The sequence below is a fragment of the Lygodium microphyllum genome, chromosome 5, assembly GCF_053477565.2.
Source record: "Lygodium microphyllum isolate KBCC chromosome 5, Lygodium_microphyllum_v1.1.10, whole genome shotgun sequence".
NCBI lineage: Eukaryota > Viridiplantae > Streptophyta > Polypodiopsida > Schizaeales > Lygodiaceae > Lygodium > Lygodium microphyllum.
The window spans coordinates 38,465,176-38,489,625 of NC_141139.1; the positions used below are offsets into that span (position 1 = coordinate 38,465,176).

Here is a 24,450-nt window from a genome sequence, read left to right on the forward strand (position 1 = left end):
AACATGATCAATAGATCCATATACAAGTAAAGGGTATAGGCTATCAAACTTGGAAACTCTAGCAAAAACAAGACTGCTACGAGTGATCTTCCATATAGAATCACCAAAAGATACATGGTACTTATCATCATCCAACTGCTTAGTTGAGATAAGGCTTTTAGTCAAGGCCGGGACATGACATACATCATGAAGCAACAAAAAAGGAGCACCAATACCAAACTAAAGTCTAATATCACATATACTAATGATATCCAATGCTGTGTCATCTCCCAATTTAATAGAACCCGATACCATTGACAAGGACAAAGCTTGCCTAATAGCTTGTGGTTTCGAAGAGATCAAAGGCCTCCACTATAGAAGTACATTCTCTCCAGTACTATCCATGACTTCCTCACAGGTATTAGTTCCCATGGTTGCTCATTTCAAATTACTTTTGCATCATGTCGATGTCAAAACTACCTTCTCGCATGGTCATTTAGATGAATAAATTTATATGTCCCAACCTTCAAATTTTGTGGAACCCAAAATTCCCACCCATGTTTGTCTTTTACATAAAACTCTATATGGCTTGAAATAGGCACCAAAGCAATGGTACACTTGCATTCATACTCACTTAGTACACCATGGCTTTTGAAGGTTAAATATAGATTATAACATCTATGTTCTCATTCGAGGCAACACCATCATTATCCTAGGCCTCAATGTCAATAACATTCCTATCCTTGCCAGTTCTGCATTTTTTTAGTAATGCTACCTTCCTTGTTGCCCAATGTTGGAGTTTGTTGTGACATATTGAAGCGGCTTGAGTTGGGGAGCAAGTCTCCAAAAGAAAGCAAGAGCTAATATGGCCTCCTTTGCTCACACCAACTCCTCCAAGGTCAAGGGGGTCAAATTGTGGCTATGGAGGTCAATGGATAAGATGAAGAAGATGAAGGCTCATTTGCACTTAGTAATAGATGATTCTAAAGGAAGCTAAGCAGATCAGAGATGGCTCTGATACAATGTGGAAAATTAGAGTGAAGTAGCATTAAGATATGCAAGAGAGAGAGAGAGAGAGAGAGAGAGAGAGAGAGAGAGAGAGAGAGAGAGAGAGAGAGAGAGAGAGAGAGAGAGAGAGAGAGAGCTCTCAAAAGTACAAGAACAAGTCTTACTTATTAAGTTGCTTGTCAAAGTACAACTTGGGTCACTCTCACTCACGAGTTTGATGTAGACCCATGAGTTGTTTATATAGCCCCAGATGGCTAGGGTTAGGGTTTCCCCTTCCCCTTGGACTATTCACACTTTGCTACCCTTATCCCCTCCAGCATAAGGAGGATTCACATGCTTACACTCTCAACACAAACCATGAGTATTCTTTCTCCTATCAAACGAGAAGACATTTCTTAAGCACCACATAGCTTTACCCATCAAAATCCTCAAAATAAGGTTGCCTCCTTAGGAGCATATGAGAGTTTCCTCAAGCAATTTCTTATTTCCTTTCAATCCCAAAATAGACATCTCACTATTTCATCATCCCTTATGTAAAAAAAATCATAAAGGAGAGATGTTGTTGTACTTTGACAAACTATCCTTATTTGGCACCTTATTGGTCATAACATGACACAACAACAAATTCAACTTAGTTGGGGGAGGAGCCCCCAAAGTAGCTTTAAACCTCTTCTTTCAACTTTTCAATGTATCTCTAGGTTATTTTCTAGCCTAAGTCTTCTCAATTATGAGGATTTAGTTAGCATGGTCTTGAAAAGAAGTCCTCTTTCTTATTGAGTTCAGCACAACTGGTTTGACTTTTTAGTTGGCTAGAAGCTCAACTAGGGTCCTTACTTGCAAGAGTAGACTTTTTTTAACTTGGGCGTATATAATTTAAAAGCGTGAACATAAGCATGTCCTTACAGAATAAGAAAGTTTCATATGTTTTCAACATTTTCTAAGTTCAACCTGAAGGGGCAACCCAGGTGGTTGGGTATGGATGAAGGGCAACGGTTCAATTCTTGGTTTTGGGGGGGGGGGGGAGGGGGATATTTTGTGAACGTGTGAAGCAAATACATGTTAGGGTGAATAAGGGGCTTGACCTATAACAAACATTGCCTCAACAAGCAACACCCTTGTCTAAAGGTAGGTGAGCCTCTTTGCACTCTTATGATATTTTGCAAACGTGTGAAGCAAATACCTGTTTAGGTGAATAAGGGGCTTGACCTATAATAAACTTTGCCATATGGAAAAATCGATGCATTATGACATCTTCTAAGTCTACACGAGTGTCTACATATGTAGACAAGTAAGGCAAAATCAATGCATCATAACATCTTCTAAGTGTACGCATGTCCAAAGCCAAGGGCAAAACATTTTAAAGAGGTAGCACCCTTGTTAGACATTCAACTTATTTTAGGACTCTTGAATCGTAGGACTCTCTCCCCTCTTTTTAGGAATTGGACTCTTGACATCAACATCATATGTGAGAAAAGAAAGCACATCAAAAGCAAAAAAAAGCTCTAGGGCTTCATGATTACCGATGATTTCCATTAGGTCATAAGACAAGACAGTTGCTGCCATAGCCATGACCATTGAGACCGACAACTAGCCCTTTGATATTGATAGCTTATGTCAAAGTGAAGTAGCCCTAGGCCTGGCACCCAAGGAGCTGTTTGAAGTTGGGACTGTAGTAATCTCTTCTCCCAGATGAGCTATCATCTCTCACATTAGCAATGTTACACAAGCTTGAGTCATGTCTCCATCGATGCTGCTTTTCTTCTTAATGCCTTCTTGTGATGATGGATGCTTCCACACAAACGTTAACTTGCACCATAGAAGAAAAGATGATAAGGTGTTCACTGCTAGGTTGGAGCAAAGGGAATAAGCTATCGTCACCTTGTGTGGTCGTGTCACATGATCTGCATGAGTAACTGCACATGATAAGTTGGAATGTGGGAATTCCGACAGACTCGTGAGATGGCAAGGTCACAAGAATCAACTGATTAGATGTTGCAATCATTTGGACGGCTGATTTTATCAGAGGCTAGTAAGAAAGGTGAGAAGAGGATTGGCATTTTGATAAAGCCTCTCTATAGGAGCTATAATTCCCACAATTTGTGATATCATGATAGCATGAGATGATTGACTCTTGTGAAGCTAGTACAAAGGCACTAGTTATGGCATTGACCAAAGGATCAAGAATAATATGGGAGTAGCTGTCTACAGAATCCTCTCTATGCAAATCACAATGGTTAATCAACCAATAGATGCATTGCAAGAACATCACTCTTGATTGGAGTATTCCAGTTTGAATCTACTATTTGTATACTCAAAGCCAAACTAAACAAAAGTATCCTTCAATGTATGGTCGGCCAAAAAAAAAGTGTTGTTCTTATTTTCCATTATAGGGAAGGAAGGCACAAGGATGATGATGGATTACATGGAGTAGAAGAAGCAGTAGCTAGTGCTCTCACCAAATTAGTTGTATTGGGCATAAGACACAAGCTTCATCTCACATATTGCACAAAGAGGAGGAACTACCATGGCGATGACGACTGCAGTGACCAAGAAGGAGTAGGAAGAGAAAAACAAGTTCGTCTTAATAGACAAGTCAAGGAAGTAGACGTTTGACCCCGAGGATCTGCTAAGGTCATTTGTTGAGGTGCTCGAGAAAGGGAGCCCAGGAACTGCATACAAGGCCATGCATGATGATGGCCTTGTCGTGGCTATGAAAAGGCTCCGAGGTGTCACCAATGACAAGGAGGACTATACGGCCCGCATGGAGATGCTCGGTGGCCTCCGCCATGGGAACCTCATCCCCCTTCAAGCCTACTACTTCTCAAATAGGAGAAGCTCCTCATCTTCGAATGCCCAATGGAAGCTTGTCTGCTTGGCTCCATGGCAATAAGGGGTCAACACAGGGGATGCTAAAAGTTAGTCTTTGTCCTTCCTTCATAGAGTTACTTTTGTCTCAATTTAAATGACTAGTTTAAACGATTAGACTAGATTTCGTCATCTTATTTTAAACACTTAGTTTTAACGATTAGATTAGATTATTATAGTTAGTAAATATATTAATTAGTATGGACTTATGTAGTATTAGTCAATTAGTTAGACTTATTAGTGCTATTAGTATTACTTTATTAGAAATATTAGATACTTAGACTTATTAGTAGTATTAATAATTGTACTAAGTACCATTTATAGTAGTTATATAGTTAATTAGCAGTGAAACTAAAGAAAAAGAAAACAATATTTTGAACGTATAGGAAAAATGAAAATGTTATGATCTTACAAAGATATTGAAAAAAAAAACCTCATATCTTCAATAAACATGATATTTTGAATAGACCGTGAAATGGCACCTTCCCCCATAATTATTTAAATACGAAGAGACTCGTGCCATCTCTTTGACATGCTATATAGCATGTTTTTTCATTTCATTTAGTTTTTGAAGTATTGTTAATATTTATTGATTTGATTTATTTATTTGAAGTAGTATTGAGCAAAAAAGTTGAAAACCATCATTCTCGCACATAAAAGAGATAAGCTAAGCTTTTTATTTTTAAAAAAATATGTAATTACAAAGTATAGCATATTGTTTTCATGAATGAGTGCAGTGTAGTTAAATGATAAAAATGTATTGTTCTCATTAGCATCAATGGATGCTACACAAAAACAAAGACGACGTAGACAAATTTGAATAATCTTGGACAATAGAATGTGAAAGCATAATTGGAAGACTCACAATGTGTGCATCCCATGGTAAAGTCACAATGCAATATCAAACTATCATCTTGCAAAAGAACAATCCATCTATAGAAGAAATACAAGTAACAATGGCTTTGTCAAGCATTATTCTCATCCTTGCATGCCAACAACATGGAGTCAACATGATGATAACGAAATGCCGACCATATCTTGCGAACAAAGATAAAAACAAATATGTGGTCTCACATACACAAAACAAATTCTCAATGCAAAACCATTACAACTTTAACTATTGAGCATCATTGATACATCCATCTCAATCTCCAAAATGACAAGAGTAATTGCGAATGAAACCCTAGACTGTCGATCTATTCTTGACAACCTTCTAGTCTCTTGGAATGATGGATTGCTTTCGTGGCCATCTACTAGAATTGACTTGACTACATCTGATATTTCGGATGTGTTTGCTTCAACATGCTACATTATCCACTGATCCAAAAGTACATGGCTATAGCAGAACATCCACATCCAAGGACAGGGCTTTGCATCCTTGGTAGGCAATCCATCGAAAGGATATAGAACTCCATCGTGAAAGCTCTCCATTCGATCCAATGTTCTAAGTGGAGTATGAGAATAAAAGAGGTTACAATGACATGCAAGGCACTGAATAGCAAGTGGTAACATAAATCCACATTCTCTTTGACACTCACATACACAATCACCAATCACAAATCACAAAGAGCCAAGTGAACCAAAAGGCACTTCTACACATTAGAAGCGTGTTTACACCCCAAACTAGTTTAAATAATGCTCTCCCACATAAATAAAAGAAGAAATTTTGGTATTGTTGGCTTTCTAGATCCATCTGCCTTCGCTTTGACACCTTTCCTGACACCGTGACTCAAGTAAAGAAACAACACAACTCGACAAAAAACAAACAAAGATTAAACACAATACATTCCATCACACAACAATCTTATACGCTTCTTGTAGCAAGTAACAAAGCAATCTTCTAAATCTTCTTTTAAATGTTGTTTGTTAATATACTAATGTGTTTTCCTAATTTTCTTCTCCTACTAATAGATTTATTAACATACTAATGTGCTTTTCTCATTTACAACTTTACAGACACACAACACCCATCAAGGCAAATATGACTCCAAACGAGGTATGCACAATCCAAATGATACCCAGTGTGTATAAAAATGCAAATATATTACTTCACATAACCACATTGACCTATACATGCATATGGTCTAGCTATACATTCAAAACCATAGGAACTCCCATCACCAGATCGAGAACTGTCCTGCAAATACACACAATCACAGGTACATAATGACAGACCAAATGAAAATGGCAAACATTGCTGGGAAAAACATGTCACCATATGTTAAGACTTCTCAACATACAATGACCTCCAAAAATTGATTGCCATATCCATCAAATTCTCGACAACAAACAACGTCTTGCATTAGATGACAAGCTCTCAATTGGTACACTACCTTGTACAAACTTTGCAACCTTCATTTTTACTTGAAATAACAATGCTAACTCATATGCACTTAACATGTAGGATTCCTCAAAGACATACTCAACAGACTCAAACTTGAGTATAAAGACTCAGGTGACAATCCACTACAAACAAGCATGGCCCAAGCACTTCTGGACATAAGAACAAATGACATCGAAACATACCCAATTGAGCTACCTTCCGTAAGAAAAATGTAACCATAACAGGGTACAACAATCTATATGGAGACCTAGCAAGATGTAAAAGTATTTTTTGAAGAGAGGAAAACTCATTTAAGATAGAAAAAAATGCGAATGTTCAAACTCACGATCATTGACTCGAACTATATGAGTATACATACTCTCTTTTCAAGATTCTCAATATATTTGAAAAACGCCAAATCTTATCTACAAATGTAGTTCGCTTTGAAACAGGTCACATATCTAAACACCATCAATAAAACTTCTTACTCTTTTACTTACTTAAAAGGACTTTAACCTAGTCTAAAGGAAGGCGAGCCTTTTTACGCTCTTATGCACATTCCAATCTGGCAAGGGAACTACTAACCTTGCAGTCCGTTTTTCTTACAGCATAGGAAAGAAATGAGAGTTTCACCTGCGCCAGCCTAGACTTTGCTTTTGAATTTAGCAAAAATGGAGCCAACTCTCGAGGTGCTTCCAGTGTCTGTATGCATCTGAGCTCGGAATCTCTCGAATGGTGCACCTGACAAAACATCGTCCTTGAGCATGTTATGACCGTTTTGAATTGAGGCGGCCATGGATGTTACTGGCAGGGGAGCGTCGCTGCAAGCCATGAAACTAGCTGTTCAAGATTTGTTCAATCTTTATCTCGGGGTAAGCCAGACTCCAACTGCAATTAGTCTGTCGAACTCTTCCTGCATACATTCCGTTTTTGTTTTTGTGAATAGTAGTCCTTCGTACACGTTATTCATCGCTCTAGATGATAACCTGCCTTATCAAATCGTTCTCAGTGAATAATAGGTTTCATACACACAATTTATCAGTTTAGATGATAACGTATCGTTAATAAATTTCAAGAAAAAGGATCACATGATTTGGCTTTCAATTCAAACAAGGGATACTGTAAGCCACAGACAACAGACGTCGTCTCGTGATATTGTGCATTAAATATAACAACAACAACAGCAACAACAATAATTGGTTGCAAGGGGGTAGTCCTTATTTAATGCGAAGTGATAACATTCAGCACAGCCTGTCAATACTGACATGCTTGTACGTGTCCTAAAAGTGGCATTTCTGTAATTCAAAATCTCAAATCATATCAGAATAGGCACAGATCACAATGAAAATATCCGGACTAGTCATTGCTAGCGATCATTTTCTCTAGAGTAGACTTGTATTGCCTTGGTCTGATAAAGTTGTGATTTGTATGGATGCTTATTATAAAAGAAGAGAATTATATTTTTTGAAGCTTTATGTAACAGCTCTGAGATTATCAAACAATGGTGTCTATGGTTTTACCTGCAGGAAACTAGGAACAACAAGAATGATGACACTGCACGGGATCGAATGTGAGTTCTTTTTTTAAAAACATATTTACCTATCCATTTTCAAATTGCTGTTATCAACTTCAAACAAATGCTAAGTATCCTCAAAGAAAATTGTTTCAAGTTACAAGGAGAATCCCAGCTCTTGTGAATTTTCAAAGCCAAGCGATCATTTATTATACTGATCTATGAAATTTTTTTAACTTCTTAGAACACATAATGTTCGAAAACGGATTATGGCAACAAGCAAGTCAAAACCTCCAAAGGATGATCAGTTTGCAGGAGATCTTATGCAATTGCAAAATCAGTTCCCTGTAAGACATCAAAACTTGTGCCTGCTTTTATTCTTAAGATTTTGAATGAATGCAACTTTTACGGGTTGTGAATACTTTATAAACGTACTGTGTACCTTTATTAATTTTGGGACAAGTGTGTGTGCTGAGAAATTAGTGCAAAAGTAGAGTTTTATATTTATATGATATCTTTATGTGGAGCTTAGATGGTCTCAATTGTTCTCTTCTACTCATGCATGTGTTAGTGTGCAACGAGTAGGTTAATCCTCTCCTTGTTAATCTTTGTTGCCTCTCTCTCTCTTTCAAGTTGATGTGTAATAGGAGTACCAATCTAGATCCTTAAGGTGGAACTTCATGTACTTCCCCTTGTAGTAGTGGCTTTACTTTAAATAACAAACTTAGTCACCGATACACTTGTCGAGAAACCAAGTCATTCAATACATTTCTCCTCCTTTATTCCAATGTTGGTTTCCATTTACAGCCCAAAAAGGCTTTATTTGGACCATTAGTTAGTGTTTGGGTGCTGCCCAAGAGAGTTGAGACACCAACCGAGAGACTGTAGTGGACACCACTTGAGACAGTGTGTGCCTATAAATATGGGACTGACTTCAACCATTCACATCCCACGCATTCACTCCTAACAACACTTTGTCACTCTCCCACATTCTTCTCTCCTCTCTCCATCTGAGAGACTGTAGTGGACACACTCGAGACACTCTGTGCCTATAAATATGGGATTGACTTCACCCATTCACATCCCACGCATTCACTCCTAACAACACTCTGTCACTCTCTCCCACATTCTTTTCTCTTCTCCCATCCGAGAGATTGTAGTGGACACCACTCGAGACAGTTTGTGCCTATAAATATGGGACATCACCCATTCACTTCTAACAACACTGTCACTCTTCCACATTCCTCTTTCCTCTCTCCATCTTGTCCATTATTAACACCCCTCAAGAGGAGATTACAGTTCATGGTTGGCTTCTATCTCTATTTGATGTCAATCTTCTAGCATCTGGCGTTATAGTGCTGTGTTTTGCAATCTAGTGGCTCCTCATCCTGGCAGCATCTCCTCTAGTTGGCGTTAGCATCACAACTGCATTTGTATTGTGGCGATATCTGTTCCACCTTGACGAGAGTGTCTTTCTCCTGGCAATTGCCTATTTGGTTGCGTTTTGCTGCTCACACCCTTTTCTCGCTTTAGCGATAGGTTCCTTAGGCACCTGCTATTCAGGGAGGCTATGTTTTGCAACTCTTGCACCATTTGGGATTAGATTTCTTCATTTGGTAGGTTGTCTTGTCCTTCTCACCTTTTGGAGTTTGTGTCAAGTTAGTGATCTTCTTCCTTGACTCCAATGGCCTTAGAGGACTGTGGTTTACTCCCTTGATAGTTCTCTTTCATCTTCAGTATTTACTTTGATACCCTACTACTAGAGGATTGCGTTTCTGATTCACTTAGCATGATTCGGTGATTCATCATTCATCATTATCTTCTTTTGTGTTTTCTCTGAGTTTTTTCATCCTAAAATATTTGCTCTACACTATGTTTCTCCTTGCAAACTCTTCTCTCTCTCTAACATGGTATGAGTACATACATTTGTGTAACACTATTTTACATGGTATCAAAGCAAGGGTGCTTAGAGAGCTAAAGATCCATTATCGAAGAATGCAACAAAGGTTGTGGATCCGACATTACCTTCAGATTTCCCTTAATTCCATTGCATCATTGGAGGGAATACTCTTATCTTCTCTCCCTCCCACCCTCCTTTAGAGACCACTGGATGCTCCTGTTGCAAGAATGGTCATACTGTCGAATATTGTTGACATTGACCTTTGCTCCCTACCCCACCAGAGTATATATTTTTTTCCCCAGCACTTGTTGTGGAGCTCATCTTTCTGGGCCATAGAGATTATTCTGCATCGGCTATTAGATTTTTATGCTCAAGGCAATAATAAGACACATCCGATGCATACTAAATCCTTATAGGCATAAGGAGGATCTAAGATCTCATTAGGCGCTATGACCTCTTGGAGACCATTGCAATGTGCTATGGAGGTTTTCCCCACCCATTTTTAGGTGTAGTGGCTTTCCCGGCTACCGGTTCTCTAGTTTGCTTCAGCAAGAGACAATGGATGTTGGGTACTGTCTCATCAGTCTGCTCTTTCATGAGGCAGTGGTTATTTGACTCCTTGTACTCCTTTGGCTTCATAGTCCGCTCCATTGAGAGATAGTGGGTGTTGCCCACCCATGGCTCCAGAGCTACCCATTTCCTTAGCTCCCTTGTCTTGCTTCGTAGACATTGCCTTCGATGCGGGCATTGAGGAGATTCTATGTCATACCTCTCTCTCCTTTCCCTCTTCTATTCAGGTTCAAGAGGCTACCTGTGGGAGCTACCTAGCTTTTGTTTCATTGGAGCCCGAGATACCTTCTTTGGCACTGTGACTGGCATCTCCTTTGTTAGTAGACACTTTGGAGGCTATCATCCATGAGTTTTGTGATTCCCTATCGATACTTCTCATCATAATAGCTAGCCTTTTGACAATGCTGACAACACCCATTCTTCTTAGGTACATTTTACTATCCAGGTTTAAAACTAGATTGTGTGGTTCCTTGGGATTCACTAGCCTTGTTTTGATTTGAATTTTGTTTGTCCTTGCCTTGCAGCTCGTTTTGAGAAGATGCAATGAGAGTTTCCTTTATTAAGGATGTGTTATGAAATTGATTGAATAACCATGTATAACACAACGATTGACACTCAAGCTCATAAAATTTGGATATTTGAGGTTGTGAAATCAGGTGATGCACAAAATGGAAATATTTTCTTGGTACCTTGTTAAGGAATAGGGTAACCTGATGGTTGGAGGACGTAGGAGCCCCAGTGGGTTGAGAACTCAGTGAGAAGGCGCCAATATTCAGCCAACTCGACTTTCAAGTCATCCTTGTTTGTGATTTTAAAGTTTTGGAGCTCATGATTCAAATTGATGTGATGGGTTGTATTTTGAGCTGCATAGTGGTCAGTCAAGTGTGCCCAATGCTTAGATGCTAAGTGAAAATATTAAAGTTGAGAGTGAAACTCAGGCAATAAGCCTTGAATAATCTTGACAATAGTGGAGGCATTATGAGCCTTCCATGAGCAGACGACCTTGTATGGAATAAGTGCGAGATCAAGTTAGGGTTCCAACCCTTGCACTAAATCCCATAGGTTTTGAGAGTCTAAGGCATGCCTCCTCAAATTTGACCAAATGGTGTAGTTTGACTGGTCGAAAGGAGTCTTGTTATTAAGAGCATGCTTGGCAGAACGAGGAGCTAGAACCATGAGGCGTCTGTGAAGGTGGATAGGTGGGGTAGGGTGGAGGATAAGATGGTGGTGGTGGTGGTGGTTAAGGAGGAGGTGGGGGTAATGGAGGATAGGCAGAAATAGGTTGTTGATGTCCAATGAGCGCTGGTTGATGCAGAGGTACCGAAATTGTCATAGTTCCATATGGTAGCTGTGTTCAAATGTTGGTTGAGGCATAACATAATGATGGCATTGGGACATGATAGCCCTATCTAAATGTCGGTTGGGGCATAACATAATGATTGGATGATCCACTAGTTAATGCCATGGAGGCAAACTATGGTACCAAACGATCCACACTCGAGTTAGGTCTTGGATACACTCCTAGAGGGATAACCCGAAAGTGTGTGTGTGGGGGAGGTTGAGCCTTTGTAATAGGTACACTACTTGAAAACGGGTATGCGGAGGTCCTAGAGGCTGTGGCTAAATGTGCAAAACCCCCTGATGCGGTGTGTGGTGGTAAAGGTGGCGCACTTAATGGAAGTGGAAAGGAAGGTGCAATGGAAGATGTGGGAGGGATGGGTGGGAGCCCAAATGGATTATTGATAGATGTTGTTTTGGGAAACATGGTTGGTTCCTTTTGTCCATTAAATACATTAGATGAAGATGCACCTACTACAGATTGACCATGAGAAATAAAATCATTGAAGGAAAAGGAAGGGAAGGAATACTTACAAGTTATTCTTTTAGCTTTTGAACTTAGTTTTGAGTTTATAAAGAAATACCTGTCTTTCTCATTACTTAGAAACCAAAGGTTATTTTGAAGATTATCTTTTTGATGAGCATCCCCTTATCCAATAGAAAATATAGAATCGGTTAGCATAGAATCTGACATAATGGGACTCATACTTGGCATTGGAGAAAATAAGTAATGTAGAAGTGGGGTGTACTCCAAGCCAGGTTCTACTTATTGATGGCTAGTTTGTAGTGGAGATTCCAAAGGTTTTGCTTCTATGCACCAAATCTAGAGGAGAGAACTCGGGCTTTACCTTCAATCTCTTGATGAGCCTTGTGCATAAGGATGAGATCATACTTAGTAGCATAAATTTGATATAGTTTGTGGACTCCATGGTAGTCCAATGGTTCTTTGCCTCGGGTAGGCCCACTTCTTGTTTCTATCCATGTTTGGATGTGGAGATTGGAGCAGTGATGTGAATGCGTTCGAAGTTATTTGACCCTTCTGATGTTTTTAATTGTGCAGACAAGCTTTTCGATTAAAAGCCAAGGTTTCTCAAAGAGTATCTAGCTCTGATACCATGTTAAGAAATGCTCTAAAGGTAGAAAACACAAAGCAAATCGTATGACAAAGTACAAACTGATAACACAGAACATGGTTAGGGTTAGGGTAACTTAAAGACAGTGAACACAATGAATAATGAAGTGAATGATTATTGGATATGCAATGCTCATGTAGCAAACACACTATCCAATGAATATCAAATCTCAAACTCTCGTATCTTTGGGGTCAAGGTAGAGGTTATGATCTGGAGAGTGTGTCATACTCCGAATGGAGATCCCAAAATGCAGCGAGGCAGCCTCGATGTGTTGAACACCAACAAACATAGCCATAGAAGACTAGATTTGGTGCAGACAAGTAATATGAGAGGGAATATACAACAAACGTGAATTTGTTGAGGAGAGAGAACCTGGCGAACAATTATAGGAGGCAAACGCAAGCAGTTTGATGTGGGTGACATGATATAGAGTGTAGGTGACAGTGAGGATGACCTTGCAGAGGACAAAAAGGATCAAACATAGGTAGTTTGGTCAGAGTGACAACACCTGGATGATGGCGATAGCTCCAGAAGGCCTTGATGACAGTAAGCGCAGCTTGAATAATGATGCTAGCTGTAACCAGCCTTCCTTCCGTGGATGGGTGGTAAATCCTTGATTACAACTTAATTACAGCAGAAAACAATTTATGTAAATCTGAAAATACAAATCTACCTAATGATCTTAGACAATGCATACTCGATTGGCCCCAAAATTGGTGCCCCTTTCGGTATTTCTTTAGCTTTATTGAAGAAAAAGTTGATTTACAATGGGATTCTCCCGATTCCCTTCGCAATCCAAACTCCCCTTGTTGTCCAAAGTGACCAGCAAGTCTTCAATCTATTTTGCCCCTTGATTCAGGTACTTAATTGGCCTTCACCCACTTCATAGACGATGGAAATGCTTCAAATTCAATAGCTAGCTAGTCCTCCACCTGAATTTAGGTGAAATTCATCTTCAGCCCTGTTGAATCCAAGTCTTGGAGCTTCCGATTTTCGGCACGCTTCTCAAGGCTGCTGCTAAACCCTAATTTCTACTGTAAATTAGGATTTACAGCAGAGAAATTTACAATTTCTCAGTCTCCAAGGGTCCAAATGCTAAGATCTTCGGAGGAAGGTTGTGAAATGGCTGGGAGATGAGAGAGAAAGCTACAGAGAGAGAGAATTCAGAGTTTTGTCGCGAAGAACGATTGAAAATCTGTTAAATGCAGCTGTTGCCTTGCCACAACAGCTTGTAGATGCAAAGAACTAAAGAAAATCAGTCATTTACTGTTGCTGCCTTGTCTCAACAGCTTGTAGATGCTGTCACCTATTGTTGATTGGTCTTCTCTTATCCCTGGCTGCCTCAGAAGGTCCTCCAATGGTTGCAAATTAGATTAGCAACATCTCCTCCCCCTCTCTTGCAGGTTGAATTCCCTAAAAATGCCTCTCTCCGACCTCTAAAGACGTTTTTTAGTCTTGCATGGGCATTTTTGAAAAGTGGGAGTCTTTCCAAATGGTTTTTTCAACATTATCCATAATTAAATATTAATTTTAAGTCTTCAAATACTGAAAATTAATCTAATAATTATTTCAGTGCCGTGAAAAATAATCTGATTGGCCAATAATTAAATTGGCTAGGCAACTTCCATTCCTGAGTGTCTTTGCGCCATCTTTGACCATTAGATTGGCATTAGGTACCATTAGATGCCACTTCTCTAGTGTCACCAATTGACACTTGTGGTCAAATGAATGACTTAGGCCAACAATTGGCACTCGATACCACCAAGTACCTATGCGATATAACTTATAGCAACTTTTGCCTTTGACATTCCGTGATTTCTTTGGGTCTCGGACTCATAAATTTACTTTAACCCTAGTTGCACCTCACATTTGCAACATATACTTAATCATGTGATTAAAAATTAATCCACATGTTGAGTGAGATTTCAAAAATACATGTCCTCATGACACCAGCAGAGCTGGAGATGGACTCGTGGTAGCAAACACAAATTTGTCAGTGATGGATTATCAAGCGACAATTGAATATGGGTGATGGAGGGGAAGCGGACACTAGATAAGCAGACAACAAAGGGAAGCTTTGACCGTGATATCCTTTGCGAATGGGGTGTGGGCAAGACAGATATAACTCTTGAAATTTGTTAAAACGAGATTGAGGGAGAGTGGTGGGCTGCATACCTATTTATAGAAAGTTTGGGGCACCTAAATTAGGGTTTTATATGTAGGACATAGTAACTTTCTAGGATCGCGTTTCTTTTTAAAACAATAAGGTTTCTTCATATTCTTCAACAACAACCATTCGCAAGTGCCATTCCAAAGTGCCAATACATCTTGCAAATAAGGTAGACAAAAGAAAGAGAATCCATGAAGGATTCTTGCTAATGGCATTATTTTCATCCCATGACATCCTAGTAAGTAGAGGTAAGGAGAAAAAATACAATCAATATTACTCTATAATATTCAAAATAATAAGTGGCCTTCATTGACTCCTTGGGAAATGAAATTTGCCCCAAATTCAAATGTCTGTTGGTCCTTGACTTGAATCTTTTTGAGAATTAATTCTTAGCCTTGAAAATTCAAGTGTAGAGGCTTCAATCTTTTGGCACGCTTTTCAAGGTGGTTGTCAAACCCTAATTTTTGCTGTAAATTAGGATTAACAGCATAGAGAATTGCAATTTCTTAGCCTCTAGGGATTAGAATGTTGAGATCTTCAAAGGAAGGTTGGGAATTGACTAGAGAATGAGAGATAATGCTGAATAGAGAGAAAATTCAGTCTTCCATCGTGAGAAAATGGAAGAAATCAGATGCTGCCTTGTCTAGACAGAACACACGGAATATGATGTTTGTTTGGTTGAGACAACTCTCAAATTGCTGTCACCTACTGCTGTAGTCTCTTCAGGGTATGCCACCAGCTTCTGGAGGGTCTCTTGTCGGTTGGAAATGGCCTTTCAATTGTTGTAGCAGCTATGGTAGCCTTCTCTTTGTCTCTCTTGGCTTGCACAAGGTTGGAATGACCCTCTCTCTCTCTTCCCCCCCAAAAAAAAAGAAAAAGAAAAAAAAAGCCTAAAAAACGTCTTTTCCTCTTGCACAAGCAACTTTTGTCAAGTGGCCGCCTTCCAAACTCAAAATTTTAAGCATTATTTGCATTATTAAATTAATTTTCAGCTTTAAAAATCTGAAAATAAATTAAATAATTATTTTAGTGCCCAAAAAATTAGTGTGACCTACCAATAATTAATTTAGCTAGGGCAATTCCTCTCACAAGTGTTTATGAGTCTTCTTTAGTCCTTGGATTGGCATTAGGTACCATTAAATGTCAAATTCCTAGTGTTACCAAACTGACACTTATGGCTAATAAAATTTATTAGGCGAAATTCTGGCACTAGATACCACCTAGTATCTATGTAACATTAATTAAGATAACTTTTGCCTTTAACATCCATTGATTTCCTTGGGTCCTTGGCTCGTAAATATGAAATAATCTTAGTTCCACTTTACATGTGCAACACACTTAAATATTTGATTAAAAATTAATCCAATGTTAAGCAATCAAAATTTCACGTACTTGTGACATGAGTAGCATCAATCCACTACTATAAGACAAGGATATCCTTGCTTTGTGCCAAGTCATGTATCAAAGGAAAATAGGTGTTATAATAGAGGAGATTAGGAATGCCACATCCCGCATAAGCAAACCCACTAGGCATTCGTCCAAGCTAGTCATGCCACTAGAGAAGTTGGCTTCTCTTCTTGACAAATGGAGCACATTAGTAAATGGTTTGAAGCTTATCATTGCCATTTTTGCCATGATACTTAAGCTTCTTGGGACCAATGGTTACATTTGACTAAATTTTGTTACAATAATACTCATCAAATGAGTATTGGCATGTCACCTTTTGAAGAACTCTATGGGTACAAAGTGAAAATACCTTTGGTGACGAGAAATGATAGAGTCTCTTTTCTTCTATATTGGTACTAAGTTGAATCCTAGTACAACCTTCAACCCCCAAATAAGGAGACGTCATCTGTGTGTAAGAAATATATGAAAATACCCCTTATCTACCCCCTATTTATGGGACCTTACCTTATAAAATGTACCTGCCTTTCCTTAAATAACCCCCCTCCCTTACACTCACGTGGTACCATACGGTAAACCCTAGTGGACCCCTCCGGAAATTTCCAAATGGTAAAATATCTGAATGTGTCAAGTTACCAAGAAAACTCCAGTCACTTGACATTTCCTAGATGAAATGGGAGTTTATTAGCATGGGCTCTGTAGTTGGTTTACCTTCTGTGCAAGGAGGATATAACTCTATAATGGTAATAGTAGACATGCTAACAAAGGTTGCTCATCGTATTCCAACAAAAACGAATTACAAAGCTTCAAATATTGCAAGAATTTTTGTAAATTAGATTTTTAGGTTACATGGGTTACCTAAAAGGATCATCAGTGATCGAGATTCTCTTTTCACATCACATTTTTGGAAGAGTTTATTTGAAGTCATTGGAACCCAACTTTGTTTCAGCACTGCTTATCATCCACAAACTGATGGGCAGATAGAACGAGTTAACCAGGTGATTGAGAATATTTTGTGTGCATATTTGTAGCAAGGAATCTAAAAGGTAGATTCAATATCTATCCTTATTGGAATTTGCTTATAATGCCTCCTATCATCGAAGTATTTAGATGACTCCATTTCAGGCACTATATGGTCAAGATTGCCATATGCCACTTAATTTTTCTGATCCTAATAAAATATTCATTTCATTTTTTTATAAGTTAATTGCTTGCTGTAATTGCTGGTAAATCAGGTTCTATGACTTTGAATGTCAACTATTGCTGTACCCAAGGTTGTTCGATCAAGTTCATAGTAAATTCCCTTTACTAGCTTTTGGGGGGATTCTTGTTTCCACCTCTCAAAATGGGAAGCAATGGGGTGAGAAGAACAATAAGACCCAATAGATAGTGAGGAATAGAGCAGTGTTGTTACAAACCGATTAGCTCTTTCAAACGAGCCCAAAACATGTATTATGGAAACTTTCTTTAAAAAGAAACACTTTTGTAGAGAGTGTTTGTGTCCCATAAGCAGAAACCTAATTTGGGAGGATCCATTCATGTATAAATAGATAGGCTGCCCATGGTTCAGCCCATCTTTGTTTTTGTAGGTCATCACTCTTTTGCAGATTTTCAGCCGTCAGCCCACATCATTCAATGGCTGTCCACAACCCTTGCAACTGGTGCCGCACCTTCCCTAGTTGGTGTCTACCTTGTTGTTGTTCTAGCTGCTGGGTTTATTGCTAGAGCAGGCCACCCTGCTGTCCAACACCTTGAGCGTCAATTTCCAGCCTGTGTTTGGCTGCTGTACAAGATGCCCCTAGCACTTGATCGGCCTCTACCCATTAACCCATTATCGCTGAGTCTTCCTTTTTTGCTGATGATTAGTTGATCTCATCTTCTTGGTAGTACATTGCTGCATTTATCAGCTCTTGCCCTCTATGGACCTTTGTTTCCAGCTTGCTGCCCTTCCATATTCAGCTTCGATTGGTGTTCATAGACCTTGGGATTTCTTTGGTGGATGTCACCCTCCATTTACTCTCATTGCTTTGCCTTCGAACATCTTGTATACTCTTTCCATCATTAACAACATGTTATTGTCTAAGTTGTTGTGTTTTAGTCATGTTTGTGCATGTTGTGTTTTCTCAAAGCAAACCCTAGTATATCTTCACACGGTATGAGAGTTGTTGTAATAAAGAGTATCATGTGGCTATTGTGGAGAGGTTGGTTTTATGCAAGATACTCAAGCGACATGCAACCAATTTATGATGTCTCATATGACTCCTTAGGATTCTACTATGTCTTATTAGGAATCTCCATCGTTGGAGGCTCTAAGGAAGCATTATGGACTTGATACGGAAGATAATGTTTCACCGTCACCTTCACCTTCTTCTTCTTGGCTAGGTACACATTTCATGATAGATGAGCTCTAAGAATACTTGCATATTAGGTATGGTCATAGCTATCTCTCTCTAACTCTTGATAACCTTGCTCCTAATACATTTAGATCGGTGTAGTGAGGTTGGTAATTTCTCTGATCAAGGAGAACATACGGCATTTGGGATGATCGATGATCCATTTTCTTCATCATAGCTAGGCCCAATGTCAGTTTCATCTAATCCTTTTGAGTTATTCGAATCAAAACTCTCCCTTATGTTTCCTTTTGGTGTATAGGATCTAGATAATGACAGATTTGAGTATGTAAATGCAAATCAAGGAGGCTCTTAAAGTAGACATACTTACACAGGTATATCTAATACTTTTGTTTCATTGGACCATGGTATTGCTAGTCACTTTTGTCAAACTCCTCCTATCCTTTCATCTTTTGGTTACAACATAGGTTTTTTTCTTTTTGCTTTTAATAATTTAGGATTGCACTCCACATTTACATTCAACACACTAGGATTTAGACCATTTGTCTTTGTTCCTAGTATCTTTTTTTTTTCATTGCCACACCCTGGTACATCGTAAGCATGAATGCCACCTTTTAACATTGTGTCTTACACATACTCACAAGTAAGCACATTTGTCTATCTTGAAACGCTTGTGATGGGTATCTCCCTTACTTCCCTTGGACATTCACCCCCCTATCCATTGGTCTGTAGACACAGGGATTTTTATTCTCTGTCTATGGTCTACTGTCACACTATTATGAGGACATGTATTTTTGAAACCTCACTTAACATGTGGATTACTTTTTAATCACATGGTTAAGTAAATGTTGCACATATGAGGTGTAATTGGGATTAGAGTAAATTTACGATCTTGGGACCTGAGAAAATTATGAGATGTTGAAGGCAAAAGTTACTATAAGTTATGCTGCACAAGTACTTGGTGGTATTTGGTGCTAGTTATTGGCCTAGGTCATTCATTTGGCTATAAGTATCAGTTGATGATATTAGAAAAGTGGTGTTTAACGTGAATCTAATGGTTAAAGATGGCACAGAGACACTCGGAAATAGAATTTACCTAGCCAATTTAATTATTGACTAGTTAGATTATTTTTCTAGGCATTGAAATCATTAATAGATCAATTTTCAATATTTAAAGATTAAAAATTAATATTTAATTATGGATAATGGTGGACAAACCATTTGGGAAGGTTGTCACTTGGCAAAAATGTCCATGTAAGACTGAAAAACGTCTTTAGAGACTGGAGAGGCATTTAGTGCATTCAGCTTGCTAGAGAGAGGAGAAGATACTATTGGTCTGATCTGTAGCCATTGGAGGACTGTCAGAGTGCAGCGGTGTGGAAGTGTAAGACTGAAAGAGAGAGAACGCAGAGAGAGGAGAAAGAAAGAGACAGTGGAAGATGAAGATCTGCTGTATAAAGTGTGCTGTATACAAAGATATGCAGATATATACACGGGCACAGTGCGTTGGACTGCGTGTCTCCACCTCGACGATGCAACTTGCTGTTCACCTCGAAGTCCGCTGCAGTCTGCACGATCTCCCGTCTGAAATCTGCAAATAGAGACGGAATCTGCGTGAGCCTCCAGCCTGTAATCTGCGAGCAGAAGAGTGTGGGAGACTGCTAGAAATCCCGGCTATAAATAGCCAAGAACTGGGCGCCAAATAACTGCATGTCGACTGCATTAAATGCAACCGACTGTACTGTACCAGGTCGGACTGCCACGTGGCAGTCCGACTGTACAGCCTGGCTACAGTCCGACTGGAATGCTTGGCTCTGATCGCGAACACCCCCTCTCCGAGCCTGGGCGGGGCAGAAGCCTGAGGGATCTGGCATGTCTCCGAAGTAGAGCCTGGGGAAGTGCCTTTGTAAACAAATCTGCAAGATTGTCCTCTGTCTTGCAGTACTCCACGACGATGGTCTCATCCAGAAGCTTCTCTCTGATGAAGTGGTACTTGATCTCTATGTGCTTCGTTCGGGCATGAAAAACAGGATTCCGTGCCAAGGCAATGCAACTCTCATTGTCGCATTGCAGCAAAGTAGGACGAGTCTGGGGGCAGCCAAGCTCCTCCAACAATCTCCGAAGCCACACAGTCTCACATATGGTGGAAGACGCGGCCCGATACTCCGCCTCAGTAGACGAAAGGGCTACCGTGGGCTGCTTCTTGCTACTCCATGAGATAACACCTGCACCCAAGGTAAAACAGTAACTTGTAGTAGACCACCTGTGGTCCACATCACCGGCCCAATCCGAGTCGCTCCAACCTGCAAGAACAAGATCTGAACCACCTGTGCTTGCTGGATAATGAATCCCTAAATCAGATGCCCCCCCTCAAATACCGAAGTATCCTTTGGGCAGCCTGCCAATGCACTGTCTGAGGTTCACTCATGAACCCTGCCAAAAGCCCAACAACAAAACAAAGATCAACACGAGTGTTGAGGAGCCAAATCAATGATCCAATCAACTGACGATAGCGGGAAGCATCCGCCATGGGAGAAGCTGAATGGGAAGTGGCCTTCCAGTTTGGATCCATAGGAGTAGAAATGGTTTGACAATCTTCCATCGCAAGAGAAACCAAGAGCTCCTGTACAGATCTCTGCTGAGAGATGAAAATCCCCCTCTGAGACTGATAAATCTCATGGCCCAGAAAGAAATGGAGTAGACCCAAGTCCGTCATCTTGAACGTTTGATGTAAATCTGCCTTCGTCTCTTTGACCTTCTGTGCATGATCACCTGTGACAATTAAATCATCAACATACAACACAAAAAGAACACAACCAGTCTCGGAAGTATGTACATAAAGCTGCGGATCGGCATTGGAACGCCGATATCCCAACTGTGACTGAAGGAACGAAGCAATCTTCTCGTTCCATGCACGTGGAGCCTGCTTGAGGCCATACAAGGCCTTCTTCAACCTGTAGACTTTCCCATCTGAAGATCCAAAGCCAGGAGATTGCTCGACATAGATCTCCTCCTTCAAATCACCATTGAGGAAGGCCGACTTCACATCCAACTGGTAGACAGGCCATCTCCTACGGCCAGCCAAGGCAAAAAGAGCTCGAATAGTCACCATACGAGCAGTGGGGGCAAAAGTATCATGACAATCAATCCCTGGGCACTGTGCAAAACCTTTAGCAACAAGGCGAGCCTTGTGCTTGTCCAAAGAACCATCGCTAAGGTACTTGGTCTTGAAGACCCACTTGATGCCAATCACCTTCTTATGCGGGTGGCGAGGCACGAGTGACCAAGTGCCATTTCTCTCAATAGCCTCCAACTCGGCTCCCATAGCTTTCTTCCATGGTGCGGACTGTAAAGCCTCCTTCACGGAGGTGGGCTCTCGATCCTGCATAACACGGGTCATCAAACAATAGATAGAGCAAACAAGCTCCGTAGAATGTGCATGGTGCCTCCGTGACCGTCGCGGACCATCGTGCGGTCTCCACTCCTCAGGGACCCCCTTGATCCCTGAATCACGGAGTGTGTCATGGGCCCAACGAGGAGGTCGGATCTCTCCTCGTCTCTCTCCATCAGCTGAAGACTCTGGGATATCCACCGGTGGTAACGCCTCGGGGGTGACCGGTGGAACAGTAGACTCTGTATCGAAAACAGAATTAGAATCAAAAGGCGCGGGCTCCAAAGGAACTGTCGCGGGAGCCGAACTCTCCCCTGGATCTCCAAGAACGGGATGCTCCTCACCCGCTGCTATGGCCGGAACCTCCACAAACCGCACATCTCGACTGGTGTACACATCCCGCTTGATGGGATCATACAAACGATAGCCTTGGGACTAGGAGCTGTAGTCAACAAATACCTGTCTTCGGGAAGCTGCTTCAAATTTATCACAATGAGCCTTGGGAATGTGAACGTAGGCATCACACCCAAAAACCCGAAAATAAGAAACATCGGGCTTAGTCCCAAAGTAAGCCTCAAAAGGTATCATCCCATCAACGGCCGAAGTGGGGGATCGGTTAAGGATGAGGACTGCAGTAGCCACAGCCTCGGCCCATAGAAACTAAGGTGTCTGTCGGTGCTCCATCATGGTGCGCGCCATCTCGATCACACTTCGGTTCTTCCGTTCAAGAATGCAATTTTCTTGAGGAGTGTTGGTATTAGCAAACTCCTGGTGAATACCTTTATCTGCACAAAAATGAGCAAACTCATTAGAAACAAATTCACCACCCTTGTCGGATCGCAAGATCTTCAATCTCCGGCCCGATCGGTTCTCCTCAAAGAGAAGCCAATCCTTGAAGTGGAAAAAAGCTTCTGACTTCAACGGCAAGAAATAGGCCCATGTCATCTTGCTGTAGTCATCTACGATCAACATGAAGTACGAGCTCCCTCTCAAGGACTCGTTCCTCATAGGGCCACAAAGATCCGTAGATACAAGCTCCATCGGTGAAGTAGACCGCCGCGAAGCTTTGTTGGGAATTGCATCCCTATGCTGTTTCCCACGAATGCAAGAGACGCATAGCTGCTGGCTCACCCCTATGTCCGACAACCCTTGAACAAGCTGTCCACGTGACGCCCTCCGAAGATAATCATAGTTGAGGTGACCAAACCGAGCATGCCATAGCTCTGACTGTGTCTGAGAGGTAAGAAGAAGAGTAGAGAGGGCGGTAGAAGACTTCAATTTTGTAGATGCCGTTCTCCTCATATCTTGATGAGAGAACCTTCCTTGACCCACTATCAAGGACTCGCACCGAATCACTGTCAAACTCCGCCATAAGGCCAAGGGAACAAATCTTATGAATTGACAGTAGATGATACCCTAAACCTGATACATGCAAGACCTCTGAGGTATGGGTACCACCACGTCCATCTGGAATAAGCTGCATCTCACCTCGTCCTGCAATAGACATTGAAGAGCTATCTTCAATGAGAATCTGCCCACGCGAAGGTCGCAACTGGGCAACACCATCTGATGAAGGAGTCATGTGCCGGGAGGCACCACTGTCAACGATCCACTCTCGAGCCTGGGGAGCTGTCATCGCAGCATCAGAAGCATTGGTTGGAGAGTCCTCAATGACAGCTAGATGAAGAAACGCAGCTAATGAGGGTGCAGCCACCGCTCCAGAATCCTTCGTGTCCTTGTTGGTGTCCTTGTTGTCTTTGTCAGGGCAATCCTTCTTCCAATGGCCGGTCTTTCCACAAATATGGCATGTGGATTCTTTGTCCTTGTCCTTGTCCTTCTTTGACTTGTTATCCCCCTTCTTTTTCTTCTGGTCCTTCCCCTTCTTCTGAGAGGCTTGACCTGTTAGTGCCTCCTACTTGGAAGCATTCTGTCCCTTCAGTTGTTCCTCTTGGTCCAAGACCATAGGAACCAACTCTTCCCACCGAAGAGTGGACTCTCGCCCCGAAGCAATGAGGGCGGAGTAGAAGGCACCGAATCGTGGCGGCAACTGGGACAAGAGTGTGATCGCCATGTCTTAGGAGGAAATCGGCTTCCCTGCATTCTGAACCTGCATCTGAAGCTGTCTAAGCTTGTTGATGTGCTCCCGCAGCGAAGAAGACTTGTTCACGGACAAGGTCCGCATCTGCACCTCCAAAGAAGCCCGCTTCATAAGGGTCATCCGGTTATACATCTGATCAAGCTCCAGCCATATCTCCCAAGCCACCGTCAAGTGCTCGATGTGAGCTATCATGGCTGTAGTACAAGACAGAAAAAGAAAGGAACGAATCCTGCCATTCAGTTTGTCCCAGTGAGACTGTGCCTTGGCCAACTCCGCACGAGCATCGGAAGAGAGTTTGGATTCATCTCTCACCGAGGGCCGGTCGATCTCCTCCTGTACAAGCTACGCCAAATCGTAGGACTCAAGGATGGCTAACATCATCACGCGCCAGATGTGGTTGTTGTCGC

General features: G+C 41.0%; 1 protein-coding gene across 2 annotated transcripts in view; it reads left to right on the plus strand.

Annotated features, from left to right (window-relative positions):
* Positions 1–6,721: 6,721 nt before the first annotated feature.
* Positions 6,722–24,450, plus strand: part of LOC148035705 (mediator of RNA polymerase II transcription subunit) — a 192,920-nt gene continuing 175,191 nt past the window's right edge. Inside the window, exons 1-3 of one of the 2 annotated variants that reach the window (XR_015690864.1) lie at positions 6,722–7,047; positions 7,702–7,745; positions 7,933–8,035. Coding sequence is in view for 1 of the 2 variants with exons in the window: in XM_087677714.1 (XP_087533840.1) it covers positions 6,970–7,047; positions 7,702–7,745; positions 7,933–8,035 (225 nt within the window). In the remaining variant the exon portion in view is untranslated. The remainder of the gene's footprint in view (positions 7,048–7,701; positions 7,746–7,932; positions 8,036–24,450) is intronic. The other variant, XM_087677714.1, reaches the window with a different exon arrangement.